This window comes from Etheostoma spectabile, chromosome 3 (genome assembly GCF_008692095.1).
Source record: "Etheostoma spectabile isolate EspeVRDwgs_2016 chromosome 3, UIUC_Espe_1.0, whole genome shotgun sequence".
In the NCBI taxonomy this organism is placed as follows: Eukaryota; Metazoa; Chordata; class Actinopteri; order Perciformes; family Percidae; genus Etheostoma; species Etheostoma spectabile.
In genome coordinates this window covers 34,585,194-34,603,295 of record NC_045735.1, presented here as the reverse complement: position 1 = coordinate 34,603,295, position 18,102 = coordinate 34,585,194, and the positions used below count along the sequence as shown (strand labels likewise).

Sequence of the window (18,102 nt, the reverse complement as noted above, 5' to 3'; positions counted from 1 at the left end):
AACAATCTGCAGATTTTAAAAAACATTTTTCTCCAGTTTTCAGCGGTGATCCAGCGTGTGTTAACATTTTTTTGTGTTATATGAAATCTGCAGAAGACTTTAACCATTATCCTGCCTGCCGACTGTAAAAGGCACATCCCAGCGCTCGCATGGCTCGGTTCCTGTTTCCAGTCGTCATGCTAAGCTAACGGCTAACAGCTGGCTGTAGTTTCGTATTTACAGGACATGAGGGTGGGGTCAAAGCCAGGTTCAGATCAACAAGACCCCCACTGAGACGAGACCGAGTATCATCAGCATGGAGACCCGCTCTGTTCTCCTCAGGTTTTCCTGCAGCTGGATATCGTAGCGTCTAGAAATATGAACGAGGAGAGATCCTCGCTACAGCGGCTGATCCCCCCTACAGGTTTCTCTATAGAACCCCCCCTACAGGTTCTCTATAGACCCCTCCCTACAGGTTTCTTATAGACCCCTCCCCTACAGTTTTCTCTATAGACCCTCCCCTACAGGTTTCTCTATAGAGCCCCCCTACAGGTTTCTCTATAGAGCCCCCCCCTACAGGTTTCTCCATAGAGCCCCCCCTACAGGTTTCTCTATAGAGCCTCCCTACCGTTTCTTTATAGAACCCTCCCCTACAGGTTTCTCTATAGAGCCTCCCCTACAGGTTTCTCTATAGACCCCACCCCTACAGGTTTCTCTATAGACCCCTCCCCTACAGGTTTCTCTATGATCCCCTCAGGTTTCTCTATAGAGCCCCCCCTACAGGTTCTCCATAGAGCCCCCCTACAGGTTCTCTATAGATCCCACCCTACAGGTTTCTCTATATAGCGCCCCTACAGGTTTCTCTATAGGACCCCTCCCCTACCGTTTCTCTATAGAGCCCTCCCTACAGGTTTCTCTATAGATCCCACCCCTACAGGTTTCTCTATAGAGCGCCCCTACAGGTTTCTCTATAGAGAGCCCCAAAGGTTTCTCTATAGACCCCTGCCCCTATAGGTTTCTCTATAGACCCTCCCCTACAGGTTTCTATAGAGAACCCTCCCCTACAGTTTCTCTATTGACCCCTCCCCTACGGTTTCTCTATAGAGCCCTCCCCTACAGGTTTCTCTATAGACCCCCATCCTACAGGTTTCTCTATAGAGCTCCCCTACAGGTTTCTCTATAGAGCCCTCCCCTACAGGTTTCTCTATAGAGCCCTCCCCTACAGGTTTCTTTATAGAACCCTCCCCTACAGGTTTCTCTATAGACCTCCCCTACAGTTTCTCTATAGAGCCCTCCCTACAGGTTTCTCTATAGACCCCCCTACAGGTTTCTCTATAGAGCCCCCCTACAGGTTTCTCTATAGAGCCCTCCCCTACAGGTTTCTCTATAGAGCCCTCCCCTACAGGTTTCTCTATAGACCCCACCCCTACAGGTTTCTCTATAGACCCCCCCTACAGGTTTCTCTATAGAGCGCCCCTACAGGTTTCTCTATAGAGCGCCCCAACAGGTTTCTCTATAGACCCCTCCCCTATAGGTTTCTCTATAGACCCCTCCCCTACAGGTTTCTCTATAGAGCCCTCTCCTACAGGTTTCTCTATAGAGCCCTCCCCTACAGGTTTCTCTATAGAGCGCCCCTACAGGTTTCTCTATAGAACCCTCCCCTACAGGTTTCTCTATAGACCCCTCCCCTACAGGTTTCTCTATAGAGCCCTCCCCTACAGGTTTCTCTATAGACCCCCATCCCTACAGGTTTCTCTATAGACCCCCCCCTACAGGTTTCTCTATAGAGCGCCCCTACAGGTTTCTCTATAGACCCCTCCCCTACAGGTTTGTCTATAGACCCCTCCCCTACAGGTTTCTCTATAGAGCGCCCCTACAGGTTTCTCTATAGAGCCCCCCTCCAGAGTTGCCCTTTAACGCGCTCCCTCGCTCCACGACAACTTTCAGTATAAACACAGGTGTGGTCTTTACTTCTCCAGGTCTTCTTTTTGTATTTACAGTTTTTGTTTTGTTTTTTGGGGGGAAGGGCACATCTGGAACCATGGTAACAGGAAGTGGAGGAACTCAAACCGTTTAAGGACCCGATAGCTTCAGATTACACAAAGAAAACATTTTTAATTACACAAAACTATCTAATAAACAGCTGATTGTTACTGAAGTGGAATCATTACTAAATACTTTCAAAATAAAAGATGAGTATTTTACTTTGAAAGTAATCCGTCTCCAGGTTACAGTACGACCCAGTCTGGTCAGGAACCAGAACTACCTGGTCCGGTTTGGGAAAAGATGGAAAAGGTCACATTAAATAAAAAAAATAAAAAGGAGAAAAACGTCGGGAAAAGACGACGTTCCCTAAATAGATTCATTAAAAGGTCAAAGGTCAAATTCACGGGGTAAAGAGGATTAGTCTGTTAAAGGAGCCCTGTGAGGTCCATGTGTGTGTTTGTGTGTTGTGTGTGTGTGTGTGTGTGTGTGTGTGTGTGTGTTATGTGGTGAATGTAAAGATGAACTGCTACCTCAGTGAGAGAGTGTGTGTGTGTGTGTGTGTGTCTCTTTGTGTCTGTTTTAGTGTGTGTGTGTGTGTGTTTTAGTGTGTGTGTGCGTCTGTGTGTTTAGTGTGTGTGTGTGTGTGTGTGAGTGTGTGGTGTGGTGTGTGTGTGTGTGTGTGTGTGTGTGTGTGTGTGTGTGTATGTGTCTCTTTGTGTCTGTTGTAGTGTGTGTGTGTGCGCCTGAGTGTTTTAATGTGTGTGTGTGTGTGTGTGTGTGTGTGCTAATCAGAGTCCAGCAGCTTAGCTGGTTGAATATTAATGAGAACTGAGCGTCTTCCTGCAGCTTTCTATAGCACGCTAGGATGGCTTAAAACAAGGTAACCATGGTAACCAAGTTACCAAGTCCATGGTAGGACTAAAGACAGAGTCATGTGATACGGGCGGGGGGGGAATAGTCATGTTTTGATCCAGCTGTTCTAATGAGATAACTGAGTGAATGGAGACTAACGGCTGACAGCTGCAGCTTTCAAAGTAAAATACTCAAACTGTAAATGAGAGCTTTAACATTAATAATCAGTAGTGATTAAATCCAGTTGATTTTCCAAATAAAGATTTGATCAGCTTCCATGCTGGAGCGTTCAGACCAAGCAGCTTCAACATACACATAAATTAATCTACGTAACATAAATAATCTACTTCATGGACCTTTGTTAAAGTGACGCGTCGACATGCAGACTCATGGCGTCATGACATGCAGCGGCTGCAGACTCATGCAGCGGCTGCAGACTCATGCAGCATGCAGACTCATGCAGCGGCTGCAGACTCATGCAGCGGCTGCAGACTCATGACATGCAGCGGCTGCAGACTCATGCAGCGGCTCATGACATGCAGCGGCTGCAGACGCTGCAGACTCATGCAGCGGCTGCAGACTCGTGACATGCAGCGGCTGCAGACTCGTGACATGCAGCAGCTGCAGACCCGTGCAGCGGCTGCAGACCCATGCAGCGGCTGCAGACTCATGGCGTCATGACATGCATTCAGTGTGTCTGCATCATATCGGACAGGTTATGGAACGTGTAGTGCATTAATATTCCTTCAGAGTGCCGTGATTCGCCTGCAGCCGAGATGGACGTGACACCTGAAGACTTCCTGGTTTTATTACCATGCATCCTGGGAGATTGGGTATATTTTTTTGTATTCTTGGCATCAGACGTCGTCGAATATTCGGCTCCGAGACGAGGACATGGACAGATATCGTCCCCCAGCATGTCTGAAAAAAAGCAGGGGACTACATCAGGATCCTGCAGGTTAGATGTGAGACCTTATAAGACCGCCATGAACACAGTTCAAGATTTATATAAAAACTATAAAATACGAAGATATGAAGAAGAATCTGAAGCTTTGGCATGACGTTAAATCTGTCTCGTCTTTTCCACACGTAGAGTTTCAGCGATGTTGGGGGGGTCGGAAGACCAGTCAGTATCTGGTGTTAGGGTACATACTCTCTCTCTCTGTCTCTCTCTCTCTCTGTCTCTCTCTCTTCTCTCTCTGTCTCTCTCTCTGTCTCTCTCTCTGTCTCTCTCTCTCTCTCTCTCTGTCTCTCTCTCTGTCTCTCTCTCTCTCTTGCTGTGTTTGTCTCTCTCTCTCTCTCTCTCTGTTGAAAATACATCTTTGCATCTTTTTCCAACATCTGTCACTTGTTGTTGTTTTGTCATAGTTGTGATATAGAAGGTTTTTGTGACCCGAGGACATCGGAGGGTTAAAGGTTAAAGAGTTGAACTATGATCTACTGTTCGTGTTGAGGACAGGACGAGCAGCAGTGGGACTATCTGACCTGGCGTCGGCCTCCAGCGGCTCGTCTGTCAGCGTCTCGGCGTTGAAGTCCAGCGGTTCGGCGTCCTGCAGCAGCTCCATGCGGTCTCTCTCCGAGCGAGTCCCAGGGCGGGAATACTTGGCCTCTGTTGGACAGACAGCAGCCTTTAAGACCCCCGTACAGAACACAAGCTCTGATCTACTGCACGTCCTCTCCAAAGCACGGAGAACAAGACCGAAGACCTCGATAGCAATATTACAGCGATATTAATGGTGCTTTCACTAAATATTTATACAATGAGATTTTAAATAAATAATCATCTGTAATGTGGATATAATGACTTAGACTTATAATGATAATACTAGCACAGCTACACCAGTCTGGTAAGAACAGGAAATGACATCATCACTTTACTGTAACGCAGCCTTTCAACCAGAAAAAGACAACACTTGTGTCATATTGCGATGTTACGATATCCAAAATTTAAGACGATATCTAGCCTCATATCGGCCAGCTCTACTTCAAAGCCATCAGACTCCTGTAACATCTTCAGGGCTGTAACCAGCGATGTTCTGGATGAATGGATGAGTCGTTCTACTTTCCTCACAGTATATACCAGAATTTTGGGTTCTACATGGGGGGGGGGTTGAAAAAATATTTCATTTCCTGCATTCTGGTCAATTTATGCCGTCTTTGCATTAAGTTATGGTGCAAATGTTTATGATTATGAGATATTTGGGGTGGTTTCATTGGCCAGTTCTACTTGTTGGGGGGGTTGTAAGCCCCACATCCCCCCCCCCCTGTAAATTACACCAACGCCCAAAGAGCTAGTTTACTGTCACAGAGGAGAGAAAGGACAGAAGACGGAAGACAGGAAGTATGTATGAAGGAAAGAAATGCAGAGAAGGAAGGAGGATGAGAGGAAGGAAGGATTCAGTGTCCTGTCCCAGAGGAGAGAAGAGACTAGAAAATATTAATATTTAACAAGCTGACATCACATACGTTTCATTGTTTTATCAAAAAAGAAATGACTCAAACTGACTGATTGATTCATCTTTGCTGCTCTGCATGGACGTTTTTAAGTAAGGATGTAGGAGGGAAGGAAAGATGAAAGGAAGTACGAAGAGAGGAAGGTAGGTAAGGAAAGAAAAGGATGGCGACAAGGATGGAAAGAAGAGGGAAGGAAGGCAGGATAGAAGGAAAGTAGAGGAACAATAAATTAGACAGGACGTAAAAAAACAAGAAAGGAAAGAAGACAGAAGAAAGGAAGTACGTAGGGAAGGAAGTACGTAGGAAAGGAAGTACATAAGGAGAGAAGTACGTAGGGAAGGAAAGAAATGCAGAGAAGGCAGGGAGGATGAAGGGAAGGAAGGATGAGAGGAAGAAGGATTCAGTGTCCTGTCCCAGAGGAGAGAAGAGACTAGTCCAGCAGCTGTCCCCCAGACCTACGTCTGTTGCTGGCCGCCACCGTGTCTGAGTAACTGGTCTCCTTCATCTCATGACTGCTCCTGTTCCTCGCCGTGTAGTCTTCTCTCTGGTTACCATAGCGCTCCTTCCACTCCTGCAACACACACACACACACACACACACACACACACACACACACACACCCACACACACACACACACACACACACACACACACACACCACACACACACACACACACACTTAAAAACTTTCCAAAGCTGTAGTTTTATTAACATATCTCTAGTCTAGCTTGCTGTGGTGGTTCTACTCACTCTGCGTCTGTTCTCTCCATCTTCCACCCTTTGCCGCTTCCTTTTCTCTGTGAAACAGACACATTCAGAGAGTAAGAGGCTCCCGGGGCCGAGACTGGGGACACAGGGTCCCCTGGGACGCAGTAGTAGTACTACTGTACCCCGGGGCCGAGACTGGGGACACAGGGTCACCTGGGACGCAGTAGGACTACTACTGTACCCCGGGGCTGAGACTGGGGACACAGGGTCACCTGGGACACAGTAGTCCAACTGTACCCCAGGGCTGAGACTGGGGACACAGGGTCACCTGGGACGCAGTAGTACTACTACTGTACCCCGGGGCTGAGACTGGGGACACAGGGTCACCTGGGACGCAGTAGTACTACTACTGTACCCCGGGGCCGAGACTGGGGACACAGGGTCACCTGGGACGCAGTAGGAGTACTACTGTACCCCGGGGCTGAGACTGGGGACACAGGGTCACCTGGGACGCAGTAGTAGTACTGTACCCCGGGGCTGAGACTGGGGACACAGGGTCACCTGGGACGCAGTAGTAGTACAACTGTACCCCGGGGCTGAGACTGGGGACACAGAGTCACCTGGGACGCAGTAGTACTACTACTGTACCCCGGGGCCGAGACTGGGGACACAGGGTCACCTGGGACGCAGTAGTACTACTGTACCCCGGGGCTGAGACTGGGGACACAGGGTCACCTGGGACGCAGTAGTAGTACTACTGTACCCCGGGGGTCTGTTGGCAGGGGGTACGCCGAAAAATTGTGGAGTACCTCAATTAATTTGAAAAAAATGTAACGTGATGACTTTAGATAAAACAGATGTTGACGTCATTTGAAAATTGGGGAAAATTAGAAGTTGGAAAAAAGGTTATAAATTGCAATATATCGCAACATATTACAATATTTTTAAGATCGCAATAATATCGTATCGTGGCGTAAGTATTGTGATGATATTGTATCGTCTGGTGGGAAATTATTCTGAGGTCCGGCAGAAACCCAACTCGTCAAAAAGCCCAAATACTATAGTAATATAGTCATCCCTGATTATTTATTACACTCTTAAAGTGTGACATTTTAAATTTTTTTGCAGCTTTTCATATATTTTATCACATTAATATATTATACTCTTAAAGTTCTGATTATTCAAGTTCTTATTGTATTTATAAAGTATTTTATTGCTTTGTGATTCGTTGTGGTTCTGCAGAAACCGAACGTCGTCAAAAAGCCCAAATATCGTCCGAATCCACAACCCAATCCTGGATTCGGAGCATTCCTAGTGAAATATGCAGCAGTGTATTGCTGTGCTTGCGGTGCAGATGTGGAGGGTCTGGGTCCGGGGCTCCGTGGGGCCCTGCTGGTTACCTCGGCGGATCAGCTCCTTGCCCTCGTCGATCAGGTCCGACGTCATCTCGCTGTCGCCCACAAACTGCTGGAAGCCCAGAAGGTTCAGGCAACGAGTCCCCAGACTGAGGAGAGAGTTCACAATCACTCGGTTAACTCCTCACTCTCTCTCTAGAGACGGTCCAATTATCTCAAGATGGGTAAGAAAACTCAATCTGGTGAAAGTGTGTTTCCATCCAACGGCTTTACAGCTGTAGTGATGACATCACACGCTGGTTTAGGGTCAGACTGGGACATCTGATTGGTTTATAGAGTCTGAATCATTTTTTTATGATAAAACAGGTCAAGCTTGATCCCATCTTGTTAAATGTGGATATGTTCTAGTTTCTTCTGTCCTCTGGGACAGGAAACTATATATCTTTAAGTGTTGGACAAAGCGAGGCATTTGAGGAGGTCGTCTTAAACGTTGGGGGACACTGATCCACATCTTCATAATTTTCTAACATTTTAAAACCCAAACAACTGATCAACAAAGTTATCGACATCTTAGAGCCTGAGAACAATGACAACAACTGCTCCTTTAATCATATATGTGACGAAAAAAGACTTTAACTTTAACTTGAGCGGTGCAGTTCTTGTCTTCTACTCTGGGGGGGGAGAGTTTTAACTGACCTGAAGTAGGTGGCGATACAGAGGATGACTATCAGCATGGGGTAGTAGATGTAGAAGCCGTTAGCGATAAAAGAGAGAACACGCATCGACCCCATGATCTGAAACACAAACAGCAGTCAGACAGCTGATCCGGCACACCGTGGACCACGGACCACTACGGTCCTTCACCCCCTCTCGTGGCATTCTGGGGTGGTTTGTGGTGCTAGAGATAGTCATTAAAACTGGACAGGGCATCGTCAACACACAGCTACCCCCCCTAGAAGACTTTCACAGGCTGGATGCTCTCATCACACAGGACTCCTCCTCCCCCCCCTCCCTCCCTCCCCCCAGGCAATCACCCTCTCACCCTGCTGGCCTCTGGGGGGACACAGGTCCACGAAGGCTTATGAACACTTCACCCAGACTTATGAACCCTTTGTACCCATGTTCCATAGAAGACCTGAACACTAACCAATGATGGGGCAGTAGCAGTCTCTCTCCAAACCCAGATCTGCAGTATCTGGGGTTTTTTATTTATTGTTTTAATTCTGTGTCTTTTGCCTTTATACTAGAGCCCGACCGATAAAGGATTTTTAAGGCCGATACTGATTGAATATTTGGTATTTGGGTAAAAATCCGATATGCCGAAATATATTTAAAAAACAAATCCAGAAACGCGCAAAAACAAAACAGATTTCCTAACATTAGTTATTTGTAGTTATTTATGAGTTCTCACTAAAATATGATAATATTGTTTATTGTCACAAAAGAACATCAAAATATAAATAAAAGTTCTGATGAATGATGTCTCGGTCGGGCTCTACTTTACTCTGTGATTTTATTTGTTTTGTTATTAAATGTTTTGGTGGCTGCAGCGGACTCACGGAGGTGTAGGCCGTCTGCTCCTTCAGCTGGTGGGAGATGGCCGAGTCCATGTGGATCAGACCCAGGAAGTTCAGACACAGGGGGGGCGTCAGACGACAGAACAACCTGCGGGTCACACAGTCGGCATCAGAGATCACTTATCACACGTAGCATCACTGGATCTTTGATGGATATCTTTTAACATGCTGCTGGGTTTATTATTATTATTATTATTTAGAGGGTCTGTTTCAGCCAAAGCACTGAATGCTCCTGGACCTGGGACCACATCTCCTTCCCTTCTTAAAATGTTAGATATAAGAAACTATCACTTTGTTCACTTTACATGACTCTGTACACTAGACGGTGACACTTTTTGGGGCAACTGGGGGACAACAGAGTCTGATAACTTCAGACAACATAGGGAACGAAACGGGAGCAGGACCGGATTCGGGAGTCTGTCTCTCGGGATATTGCAGGACTGGATATCTCTTTCGGGATCTGAAGGGAGTATTTCCGCGGGCTCGGGATGGGATGGGAGCGAGAACCGGATCCCGTGTCACCCTCTACTGTAAACCCTAATGCTTCCTGGTCTTCTGTCTCCCCCCGGTCTTCTGTCTCCCCCCGGTCTTCCGTCTCCCCCCTGAGGCTGCAGGCCCAGAAGTACTTTCCTCAAGGTTAGAGTCATGTCTTATTGGGGTTCAAACATTTACATAAAACCCCAATGAATGTCCCAATGAATGTCCCAATGAATCCACGCACAAGAGAAAAGAAAACCTAATTAACATTGTTCTGTTCGCGCTGCTAAAGAGTGGAACCTCCCCCCCTTCTTGCATGTGTGTGTGTGTGTGTGTGTGTGTGTGTGTGTGTGTGTGTGGTATGTACATGTGTTCATATCTTTGTCTGCTTGTTGGTCAGTTATGTTTCTAGTGTAAATTTAACTTAACTTTTCTTATATTTGACTAATGGTATAATACTTTTACCCAATGTATAATATATTGTAATTGTTATGTTGTTATGTAAATATGTCATTTTACTTTTTTTAGGGTGACTTGTTACGACCTGTCTAGACTGCAGATGTATTGACAGAAATGTCCATTAATATGCACAATCCCTGTATTAAAATTAAAAAATAAATAAAATGAATAAAAAGATTTTACAATGTTGCAGTAATCAGTTACAGGTCACAGTAAATTACATGTTAATGTAGTCCTAGGATCAGTATTATCCAATACACACACACACACACACACACACACACACACACACACACAGTATTATTATACATGGGTTCCTGTGACTCACATGCCGCTGAACTGGAGGCTGTAGGCGTCAGTCTGGTGGTGCGAGGCCAGGTAGTAGTAGTTGAAAACCCGAATGCGGAACACGGTGGAGTAGACGCAGGTACACAGGAAGAAGATGGTGACGAAGCACGCCATCTGGTGGAGAAAAGGGTCATCACACACCTGAGGGACCAGACCGCTTCAGGGTTTACACCCACAGAGCAGCACAAAAGATAAGAGATAAAGTCGGAATATGTTGAGAAAAAGTCTGAATATTTGGAAAAAATTGTATTTTGAGATAAAGTCTGAATATTTTGAGATAAAGTGAATATTTTGATAAAAAGTCAGAAATATGAGAAAAAGTGTGAATATTTTTAGATAAAGTCAGAATATTTTGAGAAAAAGTCAGAATATGATGAGATGTCAGTTGGAGGCTGCGCAGTAACGCCCTCACAGTAAAAATGCTTTTATTCACTTCACTGGTCTCTGTTTAGAGCAACGGGGTCTGCTGGTCCACGTCTCTAACTGTCAGGGTCTGAACCCTCAGAGAGTTTAGGAACTAGAGGAGGGTCCACCTGGAGTGGGAGGAGACCTATGTGACGGTCTCCAGAGACCTTACCTCCATGGGTCACCCACCTCGATGTACAGGTAGTTGTAGTCTCTCAGAGACCTTACCCCCATGGATCACCCACCTCGATGTACAGGTAGTTGTAGTCTCTCAAAGACCCTACCCTCATGGGTCACCCACCTCGATGTACAGGTAGTTGTAGTCTCTCAGAGACCTTACCCCCATGGGTCACCCACCTCGATGTACAGGTAGTTGTAGTCTCTCAGAGACCTTACCCCCATGGGTCACCCACCTCGATGTACAGGTAGTTGTAGTCTCTCAGAGACCCTACCCCCATGGGTCACCCACCTCGATGTACAGGTAGTTGTAGTCTCTCAGAGACCCTACCCCCATGGGTCACCCACCTCGATGTACAGGTAGTTGTAGTCTCTCAGAGACCTTACCCCCATGGATCACCCACCTCGATGTACAGGTAGTTGTAGTCTCTCAAAGACCCTACCCTCATGGGTCACCCACCTCGATGTACAGGTAGTTGTAGTCTCTCAGAGACCCTACCCCCATGGGTCACCCACCTCGATGTACAGGTAGTTGTAGTCTCTCAGAGACCTTACCCCCATGGGTCACCCACCTCGATGTACAGGTAGTTGTAGTCTCTCAGAGACCTTACCCCCATGGGTCACCCACCTCGATGTACAGGTAGTTGTAGTCTCTCTCGGCCAGCTGGATGAACACAGCGAACAGGGACAGGACGGGCCGGGTGCTGAAGAAGGTGCACTCAGACCAGACCACGGCCACGCTGAACAGGGTCAGGACCACGGACAGCAGCCGGTAGAACCAGCACTTCAGGAAACACTCCCAGTACCACTCTGTGTACACACACACACACACACACACACACACACACCACACACACACACACACACACACACACACCACACACACACACACACACACACACACACACACACACACAACACACACACACACACACACACACACACACACACCACACACAGTTTGCAGTTTGTCTCTCTATATATATATCTCTATATATATATAGATATAGATATAGATATCTATATATATATATATATATATCTATATATATATAGATATATATATATAGATATAGATATCTATATATATATTATATATATATATATAGATATATATATATATATATAGATATATATATATATAGATATAGATAATGGCGCCCCTGAGTGCCGGTGTCTAAATGAGGCCTTAACAATTCTTAAAACGGTTGATTTCACGAGGACTTGAGTCTTGTACAGGAGCAGAAACCTTTGTTTTCCCCTCCTCACAGCGTTAATGCTGCCTCCCTACTGATGGGTTATCTCACATTAAATGGAGGGTTAGGGTGACCCGGGGTGGGGACGCACCTGCGGTGGGCGTGTACAGGTATCTGCTGACCCAGCCGGCCGGCTCACAGGACGGGAAGCTGTGGACGAACTGGTGCGTGGAGCTGGTCTCGTTCTTGGCCACGTCCTCCAGGTGGATGGCCTCCTGCAGCAGGATCTGCCACTGGACTCGAGTCCGGTTGTGCCTCTGAACCGCGTAGATCACCTACACACACACACACACACACACACACACACACACACACAACTTCTATTTCTCAGCCTCCAGTCACCTGTTCATTGGTCAGATTAAGGAGATATTTCGGCTGCTACCTCCCCTTTAACCCTTTTGTTAAAAAATGTCACATTTTTGTCCCTTTTTCAGCCTTTTTGTTAGTTTTCACTAACACCCCCGTACTAGTCTGGGCTGGGGTCTCCTCTCACCTGCTTGTGGAGCTTCACCAGGCTCTTCTCGCTGGGGTACGTGTTCTGTTTGTCGTCAAAGTCCTCGTAGTCGTCCATGTTCCTGCCCATCTTCTCCTGGTAGTCCACGGGACACTGAGAGGGGACACGCACATCATTACCTACGCATCATAGCTCATCTAGGGGTCATAGTCAGGTTTGACTTTCAACATGTACATTTTTTTTTTTTAATAATATACATATATAGATCCATATATATTATATATAATATATAATAAAATGACAGATGTATAAGGTCATGTACTTCTCAGCACAATCTTTCAAAATTATTGTAAATAATTCAAAGAAAAAATTCACAAAAGGAAAAGGAAGAAGTTCATTAATTAACGTATCAGGTCCGACCCCCTTTCTCTATTTTTATCATAGAAAATACAAAATACACACACATGCACACACAGAGACACACATGCATACACACACAGAGACACACATGCATACACACACAGAGACACACATGCATACACACACAGAGACACACATGCATACACACACAGAGACACACATGCATACACACAGAGACACACATGCATACACACAGAGACACACATGCATACACACAGTTACACACATGCATACACACAGAGACACACATGCATACACACAGAGACACACATGCATACACACAGAGACACACATGAATACACAGAGAGACACATGCATACACACAGAGACACACATGCATACACACAGAGACACATGCATACACACAGAGACACACATGCATACACACAGAGACACACATGCATACACACAGAGACACACAGAGACACACATGCATTCACACAGTTACACTGTTTTTGATTCTTTTCAGGGTTTTTATTATTATATAAATTACATTGTTTACTATTTTTCTTTTTTTCTTTCTTTCCCATCTATCTTCTTCCATTCCGTCTATCTATAGCAGATTAAATAATAACACAACCATACTAGAAGGCCAACCATCCAGTCATTATACAATACTATCACTCTGAATCCTTTTCATATCTCTTTAATATCTCCATGTTAAATAATCTGTTGAAATGGCTGACTACATGATCCCCCCTGAGCGCTGACCCTCCTTACCTTTCTCAGGATGGTATCGATGTACTTCCTCAGCGGATGGTTGTACTTGATGGATTCACTGACCTTTCTCACCTCCTGCAGGAAAACCGGCTTCACAGTGAAAACACGATCTACACATCAACAAAACCGCAGCTGCAACTGTCGACCGATATTCTAATTTTAAATGAATATTCAAATTGTAAAAAGAAACAGACATTCAAATATGAAACACTGTTATCCAGAAACGCGTAACAAAACAAACAGATCTCCCTAACAGTTATTTGTAGTTATTTATAAGTTCTCTCTAAAATCATTTGATAATAATTTGTTTTACTGTCACAACAGAACATCACAATATATTACAGTTCTGATAAATAAAATGTATAAAAATACAAACTTAAGATATGAAACTTAAAGTCCTTTGAAAAAAGACACATTACCAAAAAAATAATCAGAGTTGCCAACCGGCCGTCGGCCCTGATTGGTGCATCTGTATAGGGAGTGTTGGACCCCCCCCCCCGGGCCCCAAACCCTAATCCTCACCCCTAGCCCTAAACTTAACTATCTGTTTCATGTATTTGTTTGCCCTCTTGTGGACACAGTGGGCAAATACATATTCAAATCTCTGTGTTTTTAGAAGGGATATTTTATTTTCACAGCCCTAACTATAACACCTATAACTATAACGTGCACCAGCTGACACCCACCTCCATGACGTCCTCCAGGTTCTCCTCTGCATCCGCCTTCTCCGTCATCAGCTTGGACGCCTTGAAATACGTCTTGATGAGCAGGTGTCCGTGCCGTGAGGCGTTCCAGTAGGAGCGAGGGATCTCCACCAAGCCGTAGCCGAGCAGCAGCACCAGCAGGAACAGACCCCAGGTGTTAGCTGCTGTGATCCCGATGGTCTGCAGCTCGTACCTGAAGCACAGACAGGTAAGACAAGGTGTGACAACATTATGGGATGGATCCCTACAGAGATAGACTTTTTAGTTAAAGAGTAAGATCCTTGTAGTTTAACATGAGACAGAAATCAACATCACCAAACCCACCACACTCCATGTAAATAATCACTACTTTTATCACTGTAAAACACACTTCATTCAAAGCAGACATAAACTAAATAAAACTACTAAAAGCCGTCTTGGTTCATCTTTCCACTGTTCAAACAATCACCACTTTGGTCTGGTTGGAATAAACTCTTAATTCACCTATATACATGTGAAGATATGCTGCTCTATACACGCTAAAAGTAGTGATTATTTACATGGAGTCTGGTGGAGATATGCTGCTCTATACACGCTAAAATTAGTGATTATTTACATGGAGTCTGGTGGAGAAATGCTGCTCTATACATGCTACAACTTTTATGAATGAAAGTGATCAATTGTCTTTGCAAAGAGTGTTGTATGGAATCTAATCCATTTCTTTGTTGTAGTTTGGTTAAAAACAAACACATTTAAGATATAGACATTTCTTTAAAGGGGTCAAATTTGACCCGAGGCCAACAGGAGGGTTAAGCTAAAAAAAAAAACTACTGCATAGTTCCCCTTTAAATGCAATATTTCAAAACTAAAATATGAAGTGTTGTCAGGTGTGATGTGAGAAAACAGGTGACTCACCAGGACAGGTGCCACTGGGGGTGGACAGCCACGTAAATGAGCAGGGAGCCGAAGATGAGCAGGTACGTCCCGTAATAAATAGCATTTTCTATCAGAGCCGTTTTTATCTTCCCTGTGATGGAGAAGCCTCCGGAGCGGGCGTAGGACTGCATGAAGGGCAGCAGCAGCCTGGGAAACACACACCGTATCATCAGGATTATAACAAGAAGAAGAAGAAGAAGAAGAATGTATACTTTATTAATCTAGCAAAAGGGGAAATTACAATTTACACTCTGTTGTTATTACACACATTACACACAGGCCTGAACTACACACACATGCTCAGGTCCTATACATAAACTAATGGAGCGATGTCAGAAGGGGGGGGGGGGGCACTCCAAGCAGTTGGGGGTTCGGTGCCTTGCTGAAGAGCACCTTGGCAGTGCCCAGGTGGTGAACTGGCCTCTCCAGCTACCAGTCCACCACTATACTTTCGTCAGTAGGGGGATTGAACCCCAACCCTCCGGTTCCCAACCCAACTCCCTACGGACTGAGCGACTGCCGCCCCCCCCCAACAGGAACTTCCCGTCTGGGAAATCAAACCCCAATTTTCTGCGTGACAATTAGTATTGACTGTAATAAGGAGGAGGGACATGTTGGTGGCAGTAGCTCAGTCCGGAGGGACTTGGGTCCCCATAGGGACCAAAGTGCTCCAAAGTAAGAGCCAAGGTGCTCTTGAGAAAGGCACCGAACCCCCCTCAGCCGCTCAGGGTGCTGGTCCAGCACTGGCAGCCCCCGATTTCAAATGACCCCCCACTCTGACATCTCTTGGATGCATGTATAGGACCTGAGCATGTGTGTAGTGTGTAATAGCAACAGAGTGATTAAAGAGTATAAAATAAATATAAATTAAATATAAATTGATGGTACAGACCATGTGAGACACTGGGACGTCCAGTACACCACCCTCCAGAACACCGGCATGATCCCGTCAGGGATGTAGCTCCACGGCTTGTAGCACGGCTTCAGGACACTAGATAGATACATGATGGATAGATAGATAGATAGATAGATAGATAGATAGATAGATAGATATTGATCCCTATAAAATGGGAAATTATAGTGTTCCAGCAGCAACATCAGTCACACAGCACAGAATATAAATATAATGGAATACTGGGGGGGGGGACATGGATACAGCGTCGTGTCACAATATTTTCAGTGGTAATACTATAGCGATACACAGGTGCCAAGTATGGATCTCTTATTATATATTATATAAATATATTATATATTATATCTGTGTTGGTCAGTTCTGCAGTGATAACATTGAAGATGAACAAACAGAGAAAAGTTTCTTTTTAGATGAAACAGATGTTGAGAAGTTTCCTTTGGGGGAAAATCAGAAGTTGGAATAAAGGTTATAAATTACAATATATCGCAGGATATTACAATATGTTTAAAATCGTGGCATAAGTATTGTGATGATATCGTATCGGGAGGCGTCTGGTGACCCACCCCCCACCCCCCATGAAATACTAGGATACAATACACATACAATATACATAAAATAATAACAGGATAAAATACAAGAACTAATATCTGAATATATACAAGAGGGAAAAGAAGGAGATATGAGCAAGGAACCCTACAACCTAACATGTTCTACCGCAGAGACCTTCAACGGGAGGTCCAGGACCCCTAGGGGGTCCTCCGAGTCCCCACCGATGATAGGCCAACAGGCCTATAGGTAAGGTAGCCATCCACAGACCCAGTTCATCTTTAAGATTCCCTCTGACACATGTATGGTTAACAAGAAAACATGACAACTAATTACTTTAATAGATAATGACCTATGAGTTATAATGATAACTTAATTTTAAATGCTGTATGTAGTAGGGGGTCCCTGCCCCACCCTGAAGAAGATGCAGTAATAGTTTATGGAGACATGCAGCTCACCTTTTGGCGGGCGTGACAGACGTGTTAGCCGTCGTGTGATTGGACGGTAAGGAGCCGGGGGTGGGCACAGAGGCGGGCTCCTCATGGTCTATCTTACACTGCTTGTAGATGGTCTGAAGGGACAGAGTCATAACAACTTCATAATTAATCATGTATTCAGCACAGCGGTAGTTAACCCTTTAGGTCTGAGGTCTGCCCACAGCCTCGCCTGATTAACTAATCTACCCCCCCCCCCCCCATCAATTCCTCACGTACAGCGGCTTGAATAAGACTACCCCCCCCACGCTAAAGTTGATTAAAAGAGGAATAAAAAACCTCTTTTGGAAATTGAGCTTATTTTGTTATTTTGTGTCCAAAGAAACCCATATTTCTGATTTAAAAAAAAATTTGAAACAATTTGGACAACAGAAGGGTTAACTCAAAATGTAGAGCTGCAACATGTAGAGCTGCAACATGTAGCGCTGCAACATGTAGCGCTGCAGCATGTAGAGCTGAAGCATGTAGCGCTGCAGCATGTAGCGCTGAAGCATGTAGAGCTGCAGCATGTAGAGCTGCAACATGTAGCGCTGCAGCATGTGGATTGTGAGGAGAGTCTGATCCAGTACTGACCGTGCTGACGTCCAGGGGTAAGATGAAGACGATGAGGAAGCACAGGTACCAGGCCAGCAGCGTGCCGAACAGCACCATGCGCTGCTGCTTCCTGAAGTCTCCATACCGGTGCAGCAGGAACAGGGCCAGGAAGAACACCACCACGATCTCGATGCCCAGAGCAGCTCCACTCATCCCGCCGCAGGAAACCTGCAAGAGACCCGCACATTTAATATCTCAAAACATTTCATTTATAGCTCGTCAGGTAAAGACTGCCATGAAGGTTATGGAGAGAAATGGAAACCAGTCTCTCCATGCAAGAGAATATTATCTGATCTATATCCTCTAAGC

The 18,102-nt window shown here is 45.3% G+C and overlaps 1 protein-coding gene across 1 annotated transcript in view; it reads right to left on the bottom strand.

The window, feature by feature from the left end:
- Window positions 1–2,633: 2,633 nt before the first annotated feature.
- The window catches only part of lmbrd2b (LMBR1 domain containing 2b), a 32,544-nt gene continuing 17,075 nt past the window's right edge, over window positions 2,634–18,102 (bottom strand). Inside the window, exons 3-19 of the mRNA XM_032510663.1 lie at window positions 17,773–17,961; window positions 17,164–17,276; window positions 16,139–16,237; window positions 15,226–15,393; window positions 14,314–14,524; window positions 13,628–13,702; window positions 12,527–12,640; window positions 12,125–12,308; window positions 11,406–11,587; window positions 10,176–10,309; window positions 8,894–8,999; window positions 8,031–8,128; window positions 7,380–7,483; window positions 6,022–6,068; window positions 5,731–5,842; window positions 4,303–4,426; window positions 2,634–3,738 (exon numbers count right to left, since the gene is read on the bottom strand). Coding sequence (XP_032366554.1) covers window positions 3,675–3,738; window positions 4,303–4,426; window positions 5,731–5,842; window positions 6,022–6,068; window positions 7,380–7,483; window positions 8,031–8,128; window positions 8,894–8,999; window positions 10,176–10,309; window positions 11,406–11,587; window positions 12,125–12,308; window positions 12,527–12,640; window positions 13,628–13,702; window positions 14,314–14,524; window positions 15,226–15,393; window positions 16,139–16,237; window positions 17,164–17,276; window positions 17,773–17,946 — 2,109 coding nt within the window. The 5' untranslated portion in view covers window positions 17,947–17,961 and the 3' untranslated portion in view covers window positions 2,634–3,674. The remainder of the gene's footprint in view (window positions 3,739–4,302; window positions 4,427–5,730; window positions 5,843–6,021; window positions 6,069–7,379; window positions 7,484–8,030; window positions 8,129–8,893; window positions 9,000–10,175; window positions 10,310–11,405; window positions 11,588–12,124; window positions 12,309–12,526; window positions 12,641–13,627; window positions 13,703–14,313; window positions 14,525–15,225; window positions 15,394–16,138; window positions 16,238–17,163; window positions 17,277–17,772; window positions 17,962–18,102) is intronic.